Source organism: Crotalus tigris, unplaced genomic scaffold, assembly GCF_016545835.1.
Source record: "Crotalus tigris isolate CLP2741 ecotype Arizona unplaced genomic scaffold, ASM1654583v1 scf7180000017883.2314494, whole genome shotgun sequence".
Classification (NCBI taxonomy): domain Eukaryota; kingdom Metazoa; phylum Chordata; class Lepidosauria; order Squamata; family Viperidae; genus Crotalus; species Crotalus tigris.
This window is the reverse complement of record NW_024096700.1, coordinates 1876472-1889489: the sequence shown is the minus strand read 5'-3', so window position 1 is coordinate 1889489 and position 13018 is coordinate 1876472. Positions and strand designations below refer to the sequence as shown.

At 36.6% G+C, this 13018-nt stretch overlaps 1 protein-coding gene across 5 annotated transcripts in view; it reads left to right on the top strand.

The window, feature by feature from the left end:
- The window catches only part of TSPAN12 (tetraspanin 12), a 73241-nt gene extending 60799 nt beyond the window's left edge, over nt 1–12442 (top strand). For all 5 annotated transcript variants that reach the window (XM_039343970.1, XM_039343973.1, XM_039343971.1 and 2 more), the window contains 3 exons: nt 1749–1856; nt 6056–6199; nt 9080–12442. In XM_039343970.1, the coding sequence (XP_039199904.1) occupies nt 1749–1856; nt 6056–6199; nt 9080–9385 (558 nt within the window). In that variant the 3' untranslated portion in view covers nt 9386–12442. The remainder of the gene's footprint in view (nt 1–1748; nt 1857–6055; nt 6200–9079) is intronic.
- Nucleotides 12443–13018: the final 576 nt, after the last annotated feature.

The following is a 13018-nucleotide window of genomic DNA, read 5'->3' as shown; positions in this document are numbered from 1 at the left end:
AATGGTACTTGGCATTAATTCATTCTGGGAGATGCAAGGATGAGTCTCAAACAAATCATGTGACTTACCATGTAACCCTTTGTTTCTGTTGGCAAGAACTTTCTGCCCGTCCCTTTTCCTATATCAGCGACCTCCCCAACATGGCCAACTTCCTGTGACCATCCCCAGCTCTGTGGCCATCCCTACTCCTTTTGCAGTGACCTTCCCAGCATGGCTGACTTCCTCTCCGTTCCCTCAGCTGTCCCCCTCTTCTTATAGCAGTTCATTGAGCCCTAAACAAAGGCCAAGTACTGGGACAACATTTTCATGTCAAAATGTGTGTCATAGTTCCGACTGATGAACCCAACCAAGCAAACATCTTTAAGACATTCCAATCTCTAAATGTAAAACTTTATTGAGTGCACCAATTTGGCACATTATGAAAGCAAAATCAGCTCTGGCCAGACCCCACCCACATCCCCATAGTAAAAACATAGAATTCTTCCTCCTGTCTCTTGGTCACGTCACATTGCCCAATCAAGCAGGAAAATATTGTTATTATAAAGCATCTTCAAATCTACCCAGACGCTTGGTAGAATGTCCTTGAATTTCATGGTCTGGCCTCTTGATCTTCGCAGCTCACATTCCAACCCCTTTCCCCTCCCCCCAAGGTTTGTTGGCAAGTTGAGAAGCAATATTTTTCACATCAGCAAGACTGTGCTTCGAAACTTGACAATGTGTTGAGAACCAAATGGGTTTTGAAGCAGTTGAGTACCGAGTACAGTACAGAACTACTGTAGCTGCAGCAGAATATCCTCAGGTGACATAGCAGGTAATACTGAAAGGTAGTTTCCAGTTTTCCCCAAGGTTGCCATTCAACATGGTACTTAATGTCATGGCCTGCCATGGGGCAATATTAGAATAACTCCACTTCTTCCATGCAACAATTCTTCAGCTATCTGAACACTTCTTTTATATATGTCTCAGTTATTTCTTCTCTACTCATGTTCTTTCAACATACTGGTAGAAGTTGATTTCCAAATTCCTCAACATCTTCATTATCTTCCTCCAGACTTGTTCCAATTTGTCTTTCTCCTTTTTGAATTATGGTGCCTAACATACACACAGTATTCCAAATGATAGGGTAGAGTGGGTTAATAACATTCCATAATCTGAATTAAGGAACCAAAGATAATATTTGCCTTTTTAGCAGCTGCATCACATTGCTGGCTCATGTCTAACGTATGGTCAATAAAACACCTGGATGTATATTTCTTTGATCAAGGAATAAAATAAAGGAATAAAAACAATAGCCAGGTGTTTGAGGGTTTTATTTAGTGAAGGATCTACTTCCTGTAGAAGATAAATGAATCTGCTATATATTTGGTGCTGTAATCAATAATGTTAACATTGTAAATGTTATTGGAACAGGAATGCATATGACTTGAGATTTTATTACATAAAACTGAGTGCATGATGTTGTATAATTCTCTCACAAAGATAGCCTTGAAAAGGGGATTAGGATTGCATGTGATATAGTTTGAAAAACGCTAGATGAATCTGTTATAAGTCATATGTAAACATATTTCTATTAATGTCATGGCTCATGATCTGAGGAGAGGAAATGTTCTCTCTTTGCAGATACTCCACTTCAGAAAATAGCTTCAGAAATATATGTAACAAGCAATTTCTGCAGTTGTTAATGTGCTATGTTTACAGCTTCCTGTTGTGGCGGTTGAACATTCTTTTAATTTTTTCCTCTCCTTCAGGTTCCTGTACAGTGGTCAGATATGGTAACTTTAAAAGCTCGAATGATCAATTATGGCTTACCTCGTTATCATTGGCTGACCCATGCGTGGAATTTCTTCCAGAGGGAGGTTAGTGATCGAACAGTCAATAATCATGTCTGTGAATTATAACTTGCATTTTTATGTAGTCAAATTAAATGAGATAGATGTGGATTTTTTTCTTCTCATGTGATGGACAGAAATGCGTAACTAATTCCAATAAATTAATCAATATAATGAATAATCTCCCACCTCTCCTCCACATAATGGAGAGGAAACTGTCACATTATAGTTAAGCTAGTTAAATCAAAGATAAACAACAGGAGAAGACAACTACTGATTTTGCCTTGATTTTGAGTGCGTCTGAAGCTGGGCACAAATTATAACCAGGATTAGTATGTTGCATGAATCAGCTTACTAGGCTATATCATGCTTCCTTCAACTGTCCATGGTTAAAATTGTGATTTTGTTCTACACGTGAGCTGAACCATATAATATTGGAGTTGATGGTGTTCAGCCTTAGTCAGGATGGCAGGTAACCTTTCATACAGTACATAAAAGGAATGATCTGCATAAGTTATGAAAAGGAAACAACATTTTCCTGATGAAAACATCTTATATTATTGAAGGTTTGCTTTAAAATGAATTTGAAAACTTCAATGTTTAAATTTAATTTCTGAGAGTAAAGTTGAAGAAAGCCTAATTATTTCCAGAGAATTACAAGCAATGTTTCCATAGATTGCTATTGTGTGACAGGATCCAGTTTTATTTCTTGAATGAACTGATGGTGGAACAGCTCTAATTTGTACATTAATGGAAACAAAGGCACAGAAAAATATTAAAATGATAAATCATTATATAGAAAATACATGGAAGTATGCATGAAAAAAGCCATCAATTACAGATACTTCTTCACAGACCAGACACAGTTTAAATGTCAATCATTTTCTTGAAATCTGTGCATTTAAAAAATTGGTTGGCTGAATTAGTAAGTTTGTTTTAAAAACAGTTAAATAGGAAAACAAATACAATTAATGAATTGCATTCTTCAAAAGCTCTGCATCTATTAAGGAAAAACAGAGCTATGGTTTGTCTTTTCTGATGCAGTGGGAGGAAGAAACTTGGGGAAAAAAACCTGGTTTATTTATCCTGAAGGGGAAAATATCTTATTCTCTTTGCACTTTGGTATTCTTTTTTAAGAATTGCAACCTTAATGAGTGTTGGGCTTCTAATTGTTCAAATTGTTACAGAGAGAGCACTTGTGGTGAGAAACCATTATGGGTGCTAATTACAGATTGGCTTTTTTCTGTTTCATTGGGCAAATGAGAAGATTATGTCCCTTATTATTACACCGATTGCAAGAGAAAATGTGCAGTAATTTTAAAGAAATTTTAAAGAAAGAAATAAACATTCCTTAGTGGCTTAGTTTAAAGTTATCTTTTTGGAGAAGCTCTCTGGTGTAACCATAATGTTTGGTGCATCCACGAAATGATTCTGATTATTGTTAAGCCTTTTATTGCTATGTTGTAAACTTTTAAAACTTTTAATATCTGCTGCTGTTGAATTGAAGGGTTAGAGTTACTGAATTGGCAGTACGGAATGCAAATCTGAACAAGATTTTTTTCAAAGTCATCAGTCTATGCCAGCGGTTCTCAGCCTATGGGTCGCGACCCCATTTGGGGTCAAACGACCATTTTACGGGGGTCGCCAAACAACGCGATCCGCCATTTTTCCCCCTCAGGGGGCGCCGCCGCGCATGCGTGCCGCGCGCGCATGCGCGGTGCGTCCATGTGACCAGGGGTCGCCGTATAAAAAGGTTGAGAACCACTGGTCTATGCAGAGACAAGTTATGCGTTTATCCAAATTCCCAGTAACCAATACGTGCTCTCCTGAAATACTTGGGCATTTTGCATTTACAGGCCCTTGCTAAGCAACCATTCAACATTATGACAGGCACTGCCCCCAAATTTTGAAGTTCTGAAGGCCGTAACCTCCATCCCCACCCATGTTCACATGATAGCATTTTTAGTACTTGGCAACTGGCTCGCAGTTATAGCCATTTGCAGTATCCCCCAGTCATATGACTGTGATTTTTTTTATGTTTTTATAGGTTCCCAGCATTTACTTCCAGTTTCTGGCAAAAAACACCATTTAGATAATATAGATTTGCTTAATGACCTCCGCGTTTGCTTAACAACTACTACATTCATTGCAAAAAAAGGCATAACATTCAGTGCAATCATGAGGTGATCCACTTAATGACTGCAATGATTTACTACCATAACTCCTGGCTCAATTATGTTCATAAATCAAGGACTACCTGTAGATATTTTTTTCATTTTAAAGGTGTGTTTATAGTAGCACTTCCATTTCAATATGCTATACTATCTTTCTTTGAGCTTCTACATGTAACATTTTTGAGTGGTAGACTTTTTAACTCTTTTTTGGGGAAAGCTGGACAGGAAACATAAAGGCTAGACTCATTTAATTTGCTAGTTGAACAGTTTGAAAGGATTTAATCTGAGATTTAGTCTGTTCAATCAAACACATTTTGGGTGCCTTTGAGATTCCATAAAAATGTTAATATTCAGAAACCTGGGACTGGGCAATTTTGGTTTCCCTAGATTTCCCATCCCAATTTCCACTCTTCCAAAATAGCTTCTCAAAATTAAATAAATGTTTGTTAACTTATTTATATTTATCCTGCCTTTATTGTTTTTTTTATAAATAAGGTGGTGTACATATCTCATACTCCTCTCTCTTCCAGTTTTCCCCATAACAACAACCCTGTGAATTGGGTTAGGCCAGGGGTAGGCAACCTTGGCTCTTTTATGACTCGTGGACTTCAACTCCCAGAATTCCTGAGCCAGCATGGAGCCAGTCATAAAAGAGCCAAGGTTGCCTACCCCTGGGTTAGGCTAAGAGAGAGTGACTGGCTTATAGTCACCCAACTGGCTTTCATGCCTAAGGCAGAATTAGAACTCACAGTCTCTTGATTTCAAGCCTCATGCCTTAACCACTAGACCAGCGGTTCTCAACCTATGGGTCGCGACCCCATTTGGGGTCAATCGACCATTTTTCGGTGGCGATCCGCCATTTTTTGCGGCGCCGTGCACGCGCGCCGTGCACGGGGGCGCCGCCGTTCATGCGCGCCGTGCACGTGCGCCGCGCATGGGGGGCGCCGTGCATGCCCGTCATGCATGGGGGGCGCCGCGCATGCTCAGAACGTTTGTGTGGCGGGGGGCGCCGTCACACAAACGTTGAGAAGCACTGCACTAGACCAAACTATGCTCTCATTTTTAATTTTTTTATTCATTATTTTTAATTTATTTTACATTAGAAAACCTGTAAGATCTTTACTCTTTTGGCTAGTTGTTATATATCATTTAGAAACTTAGGTTCTGTCATGAGGGTATGGAAACTTTTTCTGGGAAAATGAAAAAGTTGAAATTGTCAGAAAAACAGAATTACTTCGATCCAGTCTTAATGGCACAGAAGTGACAGTTTATTAATAGATATTTCCTGCTATAAACTTCTGTAAATTATGCCCAAATTCCAATAACATTCTCTTGCCAAATATGCAAATCTAACTTTTGAAACAGACATACTTGTGAAATGCATTCCAGGCCCAAAGCAATTTTTAGGTGGTTTAATTAGAAAAGCTGACTAAATAAAACTAATTTGGTGTATTTCTCATTTTAACATTATACTAACTATATCTGACCGTTTACTGTTTAGCTTTTAAAAGTATTTTGAACTTACTTGCTTTCTATTTTAGTGAATACCTACCTTTTTATTTCACTAGAAGCATATAATTTTATTTGGGAAAGGACTTTTTAAAGTTAGGCTACATTAATTTCCTAATAGACAGTTTTTTTGTTTTGTTTTGTTTTTCCATTTTAAAGCAGAAGTTTTGCTTACCAAGATGAGTCACAAAGGAAAACAAAGGCCTTGAGGTTTGGATGATAATTTTCACATTTGGATTTTGAGAGGAATTTCATTTAAGCGCTCTTGAAGTTTACAAAACATCTATCTTCAGACTCATAAGTGATTTAGGTAGTTCAATCAAAATGGAAGACGTACAAATGGAAGGATAAGATGATGTTTAATCTGGGAACATTCCAAGCTGTTTTTCTTTATTGCTATAAAGAGGCCTTGTTTTCTTCTAAAGCATTCATATTCAAAATGGGGCTTTCTTTAGAGAAATTGCAAGCTTGCATGCAACTCAGAATTGTTCACTGCATTCTGTGGTCCTTGAGTATCATACAAGCATGATGGTTCTTTTGCAGTTTAAATGCTGTGGAGTAGTGTATTTCACGGATTGGCTGGAAATGACAGAGATGGATTGGCCTCCAGATTCCTGCTGTGTGAGGGAATTCCCAGGATGTTCTAAACAGGCACACCACGAAGATCTTAGTGATCTTTACCAGGAGGTAAGACTTTAAACAAAAACCTGTCTCTAAGCCTGGAAGATGTGTGTTTTATTTGCTGCAGCTGCTTTCCACTTGCAGTATAAGTACATGACATTGCACTTTACAACAGCATCATTTAGCAACACATAGTTGCCAGTCTCAATTACTATCCTAAAATGAGGACTACCTGTTTTAGCAATACTGATGGAAAGTCCTTTGGGATGCCCAATCCCAAATCGAAATGCGAGAAATGCCCTTGGAGCTGAAAATGGAGTAACATTTCCTCACAAATATTAGAATGACAGTGTTGTCATATAGGCCCTTAATTGTTATAGCTCATACAGTCTACAGATCTGGGCTGCCTGTGTGTGCTCTGTCCCTCTTTCTAGGATGTGTCTTTCTTGTTTCATATCTTCACAAAATCTTTTGTTCAAACACATTGGCAGTTTATAGTCTGCTTCATTCCTTGATCTTCATTGAAATTGCTCGCAATTATTCAGTGCCTCCTTTTTGAGAGCTTCTATTCATACATATTACTTTTCTCATAACTGTCTCATTACAATTTGCTATTGCTCCACATTTATTAAAATTGGCACAGATTCTGGGGTAACTAAAAGTCCTCTTTGCTGTAATTTTTTTTTCTTATTTGCATTTTCTTTTGGAAAGGCTTTTCCTTATGACAGGCAATAATAAATATAGCAATAGTACTCCTTTTATTTATTCTTTGATTTATTTGATCACAGATGCTTTGTATAGTATTGCCAAATTCATTTGTGTCGATTTATGAGCAGGTGTAGATACTTTTAACATACAGTAGAACTTTTCCTCTTTTTGTTGTTTTTGAACAAAATGTATTCTCTCAATATATTTCAATCATTGGCTTTATTGCCCTCTTCATATATTTCATATACTTTATACTTCATACCTATTAAATCATACATGTTTTTTTTATACTAGGAGTTCAAGCTTAATATATAGACAGTGAAGGCCAATGTGTCAGCTAATGTTCTATGTGATTTTTTTAGAGTGCTTTAATAGGCCTCTCTACAGGTTATCCTCAACTTAGAACAGTTCATTTAGTGACCGTTCGAAGTTACAATGACACTGAAAAAAGTGAGTAATGACCATTTTTCACACTTATGGCCATTGCCACATCCCCATGGTCACGTGATCAAAATTCAGACTCTTGGCAACTGGCTCATATTTATGACAGTTACAGTGTCCCAGAGTCATGTGATCTCCTTTTGTGACCTTCTGACAGGCAAAGTCAATGGGAAAGCTAGATTCCCTTAACAACTGTCTTAACAACTGCTGTGATTCACTTAATAACTGTGGCAAGAAAGGTCATAAAATGGGGCAAAACTCACTTAACGACTATCTTGCTTAGCAACAGAAATTTGTGGTCACAAGTCAAGGACTACCTTTACTCATATTCTTCTCTAGTACACATCTTTATCTAAGGTACTTACATTAGGCTCATGTGCTGTAATTCCCACAGGATTCAGTATGAAACCTTTCTGATGAGATTCATTATGCTTTGTCCAAATACAGGTAGTTATCATTTAGCAACCATAATGACACCAATAACTTTGCCTCTAAGCAAAGAAGTCACTAGGTGAAAAATCGCATGACCATATCTGTGGTTTATAGTTTTACTTCAGCTTTCTTTGCCTTATAGCTCCTCAAAGATATTTTAAATGTTTTATATTTTTTTCTTTTTAATAATAATTTTTTAATCTTTTTATAATGATTGTTTTTTAGCATCTGTGATTTTGTTTGTTGTATGCTGTCCAGAGTTGCTTTTAGTGAAATGAGTGGCTATATAAATAGGGTAAACAAACAAATGTTACTCCAAACAGCCAGGTGAGCCAATCTTTGAGGAAGGTTTCTGGAACCCAACTCAGAAGGAAGCTGAGTAAAAGGGCTAATCTTACAGTCCTTCTTCTCACTCCCCTACCCTTTGGAATGCTAACCCTTGTGCTGGGAAAATTATCAGGATGAGAAGTGATGTTCATATTTACGTTCATTGGAGAGAAAGAGAGTGCAAGAGACTAAGCAGGCACACACACATGGAAAGGAATGCACTAGCATCAGCTGTTTACCTAGCCCTGCTTGCAGCTGCCAGTTAGGAAAAAGGAAGCCTGTAGCATGAAACTGATTATGGTCTGGTCCATTACAAGCAGCTGTGCAAGCTGGCTAGAGAGTTCTAATTAAGGTCAGAGAGTTGACCTTTTTAACTTGTGGTTAGCATTTTTTAAGGATGTGTGTTGGCTTAGACAATCTCTCCACATGCAAGGCTGAGGTGAAAAAATAACCAGGTCAGGCATAGGACAGTGTGTAGTAACTGATTGTAATGGTGAACAACTGATTGAGAGAAAGAAAGAAATGGACACTGTGGAGGACATAAATACACCATTAATTGCAGAGTTACTTTTCCATCTCCATTTAACTGCAAATGGTTGTTGACTGAGGCAGTCACTAAACAAGGACTACTTGTGCATTTTTACCAGTCCTTGTAAAATGCCCCCAATCTATCATTCCAATAACTCTGGCCATAGTCGTAGAAATAAAATCTATTATAGCCAGTCATTCATTTGTAATGCTTTTCTTTCTCTTTTTAGTCTAATTCAGTGGAACACCATTTGAACTCACAAGGTTTTCCTTCTAGACAGGCTAATATGTAACATCCAGGAAAAGGTTTTTAATAAATATAAAGTAGGTAGCTGATTCTGATAAAACTGTTCTTCGTGTAGACTAGATTATGGCACCATTGTGAGTCAGTTGGTCAGAATTAGACAGTGCTAGTCACATTTGAGGTACTCAGAATTTCTGATTTCAAGCATCTCTGGGCACAATATAGATATGTTCCTATATAGCTAAATTTCTTCTTTTGCTCCACAGGGTTGTGACAAAAAGATGTACACATTCTTGAGAGGAACTAAGCAGTTGCAGGTGCTTCGATTTCTAGGAATCTCCATAGGGGTTACCCAAATTTTGGCTATGATCCTTACAATTACTTTGGTGTGGGCTCTGTATTATGACCGCCAGGATCCACGCACAGACCAAATGCTGTCTTTGAAGAACGATGCCACTCAACACCTGTCATGTCATTCTGTGGAGTTATTAAAACCCAGCCTTACAAGGATCCTTGAGCATACTACAATGGCAAACAGCTTTAACACACACTTTGAAATGGAGGAACTATAGTGCAATCTGCCAGTCTGTAATTTCTACAATTTGAATATAGACATCATTTTAGATTCTGGACACTGCATTTTAAGGTATCATGAAAAAGAGGGCACGGAACAAAGATTTTCTTAAGGACAGTTGTTTTTCTTTTCTCATAAAACCTGTTAGAGTTGTAATGCTAAAAATAATTATTTTATAGAGTAAATGTGCCCTTCATTTTTCATGAGATTGTATGTACCATGAGGAAGATAGATCACTAGTCTCATAATAGAGTGAAAAAAATATGCAAGAATAAATTTAGATCTCCCACCTATTCACTTTAACAATTCTGTTAGATTGAGAATGGAAGTGTTCAGTGCTGAAAGCCCCACAGATGTTAGAGGGCTGTAGACAATCAGTGTTCAACAGTTACATATAATTTAAGTGATTTTTCCATTTGATTTTCAAGGAACGGGAACTGGCAAGCCACAATTATTGAACATGTTGCATTCAGATCTGCTTCCTCTGCAGTTAATCACAGCTAAGAAAACTCTGAACTCGGATCTTTCAGAATCTATAAAAACCCTTTGAAAATATGACAATCTTATCAGTTTAATCCACACATAGAATTGGATGTGAGAAAAATAATTCACAGTAGCACTGTGGTTACGGATACACTGATGGGAATGTTCAGCAGTATATTGTGTACAGAACACTAGTTTCTATGATATAGCAGATGTATGGTTTGCATTTGGAATGTAGCTATCAGTGAAATTCAGGCACGAAATCCAGTTACTTAACAGTATATCACTTCCCAATACATGTGTGTAAACTTTGGTTCTTCCCTCTTCTGTTTGTGCATTACAGCACCAACATCAGTGGATTTTTTTAAAAAAATATCATAGTCTCATATCCTGCATATGGTTTGTCCCACAATAAAGGCACACGGAACAGCTTCAGGAGAACCCATGACAACTGTTATTACTAAATAATGGTGGTAATTGCCACTAAAAGATCAGGGATAGATATGTATATAATAAAGTGTGTGTATATACAATAGAATTGCTATCAGTATGGAAATCTGGATTTTTGTAAAGAGAATAATCTTATTTTAGCATCACTTTAGTTTAAGGAAATATGTGAATCATTTAATTTTTAATGACTTATTAATTTTCAAATTAAATTATGTGGACTGAAGAAAAAATACATATTAATGTATTTGTTATATGTGACAGCTATGTGGGTTGTTTGTATATGTCTATGCATGTGTATGTGTGTATATGTGTACGTGTGTGTAAATGATTCAATTTTAAGGAGAGAATTCTATCCATTTGTTTGTTTAATGAAACTCAAGTTACTAAAGAGGAAATCTATATTGTCTCCAAAGAAAAGCTCCTTGTAAAAATATTCCAACTTTTCTCCTACCCTACTTATTTTTCAGTAAGAAATTTGGAAGATGATTTCCCCAGTTAATTGTCCCACTGAAATCAATGAGAATAAGGCTTACTTAACTTTGCTTAGATTTTATACTTAGCTTTCTGAAAACATATATTAATGTGTGATTTGGCTCATTTGAATTCCACGGAAGTATTTCCTTTGCTGGAATTTTTCTATGGATCTCCTACCTGCTGTATATTTTCATCAGAATTTGAATATTTGATGGGGGGAGGAGACTAGTGGACGCCTAGCAGTAAGTACATACCTTGAATGGATACTCTTTTGTATTATTTCAGTTCTGTAATCAGGTCACACATAATGCTGCTTGGAGAAGCCCTGATTTGTTACAGTATAACTAGACAACGGCTATATCTGTATCTTCATTTTACCCTTCTTTATTAATCATAGCTTAAAAGGAAACGGCATACTTTGTTGAGTTTTTCACTGTCTCCAAGAAGCTGAAATTTAAATACAGTCTACAGATCAGGATTGTAAATCAAAGTTTCAACTTTAATTTGCAAACCAAGATTCTGGAGAGCATGCAAACAGCATTTTCCACTTTAATCATCATGGGAAATTGTAACTTAATAAAACTGTGATTAAATAAACCCAGAAATTTCCTTACAAGCTGAGCATCCAAAGAGGCAGAAGGAGAAAATGAAAAACCAGAGGTTGATCTCATGACAATAATTATATCTGCACTTTTGATTTTGTAAGTACACAACATGGACTAGCTGATCTGTAGGCTAAACAACAGGCTATTTTGAAAAACTATGTTTTTTTCTTCTACTTAGAGAATATGCATGGGAGCCAATCCAAATTGGGATTCTGAATGTGGATCAGAAAATAGATTAAACTATTTGCTCATGTAATATTCTGATTTGAATATCTTGAGCTCAAAAAGAGGTTTAATAAATTACCTTTTGGGAATTAAAATGGAAAGAATGAGAAACAATTTTTCACCAAAACAGAAATCAAAGCATCCTTTTTTAAAGAGATATCCTGATTCCAATTGGTTTCCTTGTGAATATGCCATATAAATCTGCTAACTTTAATTTTAAAGTAATATGTAAGTTTGTTCTTATTTATTCAATTAAAGATAGCATCTTTATAGATTGCAAAAAAAAAAAACCCCAAAAAACAACCACCTGCACCTATTTTCCATATTGAATACTGGATGGCTTAAGTTCCCACGAGACAACTTATTTATTGAATTGTGAAAAGTGCATCTTACTGTATTTTATATGTGCTATAGAATTATTTTTTTCATCTAGCTGTATTGCTGTTCTGCATTTTATAAGCAGGCAGTTGAAATTATTGTGTCTCCTAAGAGATATAGTCTGGTTGTCAATTAGATATCTCCCCCCCCCCTTGTTCTTTGCAAGGTGAAAATAGAAAAGGACTGGGCTGAAGCAAATGTTTGGAAACTTAAGTGATTGACCATGTGCTTTACCTCTCAAGCATGATATATTGAACTTGTGAAGTTCTTTAATTCTTATTCAATTCCCATTAGTAGCAGCAAAGGATGAAAGTGCCAGGGATAAATGGAAGCTTGTACTCTTGTGATTTTTTAAATAGTCCTAGCTTGCCCTGGACTTCCTTTTGGGCAAGGAAAACAAAGCCCAATGTGATCAGCAATAAAACCACTACTATCATATATTTTATATTGTGTTGTTCATTCATTTCATTTAAAGAACTGTCCTCTAATTTCTTTTTGGCTTTTAATGGGATTTAGCTGTCAGGTTTTTTCTTCTAATCTAATCTAATATTATGAGCTACCTGCAGCATAATTTTTGGACACTGCTTTGCTAGTCTTAGGTAAAAGAGGTTTGCTTTTCTCAGGTAGCTGAGTAGGTTCTGCCTTTTTGAAGTTCTTGCAGACCCCAATAATCACCGCCTGCCATGCTGAGATTGCTGAAATCACAGATGACTAGTTAGGCCAACATGCCATCTAAAGAAGTTTTCACTTTGCTTATAAAGAGCAGTCAAAGAGAAAGTTGATAAGAGTTTGGAGACAGCTCCAATTTGCTATCTTTTCTGTTTGGCCCTACTAATATATAGTTTCTTGCACCTACTGAAAAGTACAAATAGGTGCAGATATAGATTATGCATAAGTCCTATATTGAGCAGAAATTTTCCATTTAAGTGTTCTTAGGTTCATAAAAATAAAAAGCAAGTCTGCTGTATATTCCATAGAGCAATGGTTCCCAACCTTTTCTATACCCCAGACTCCTA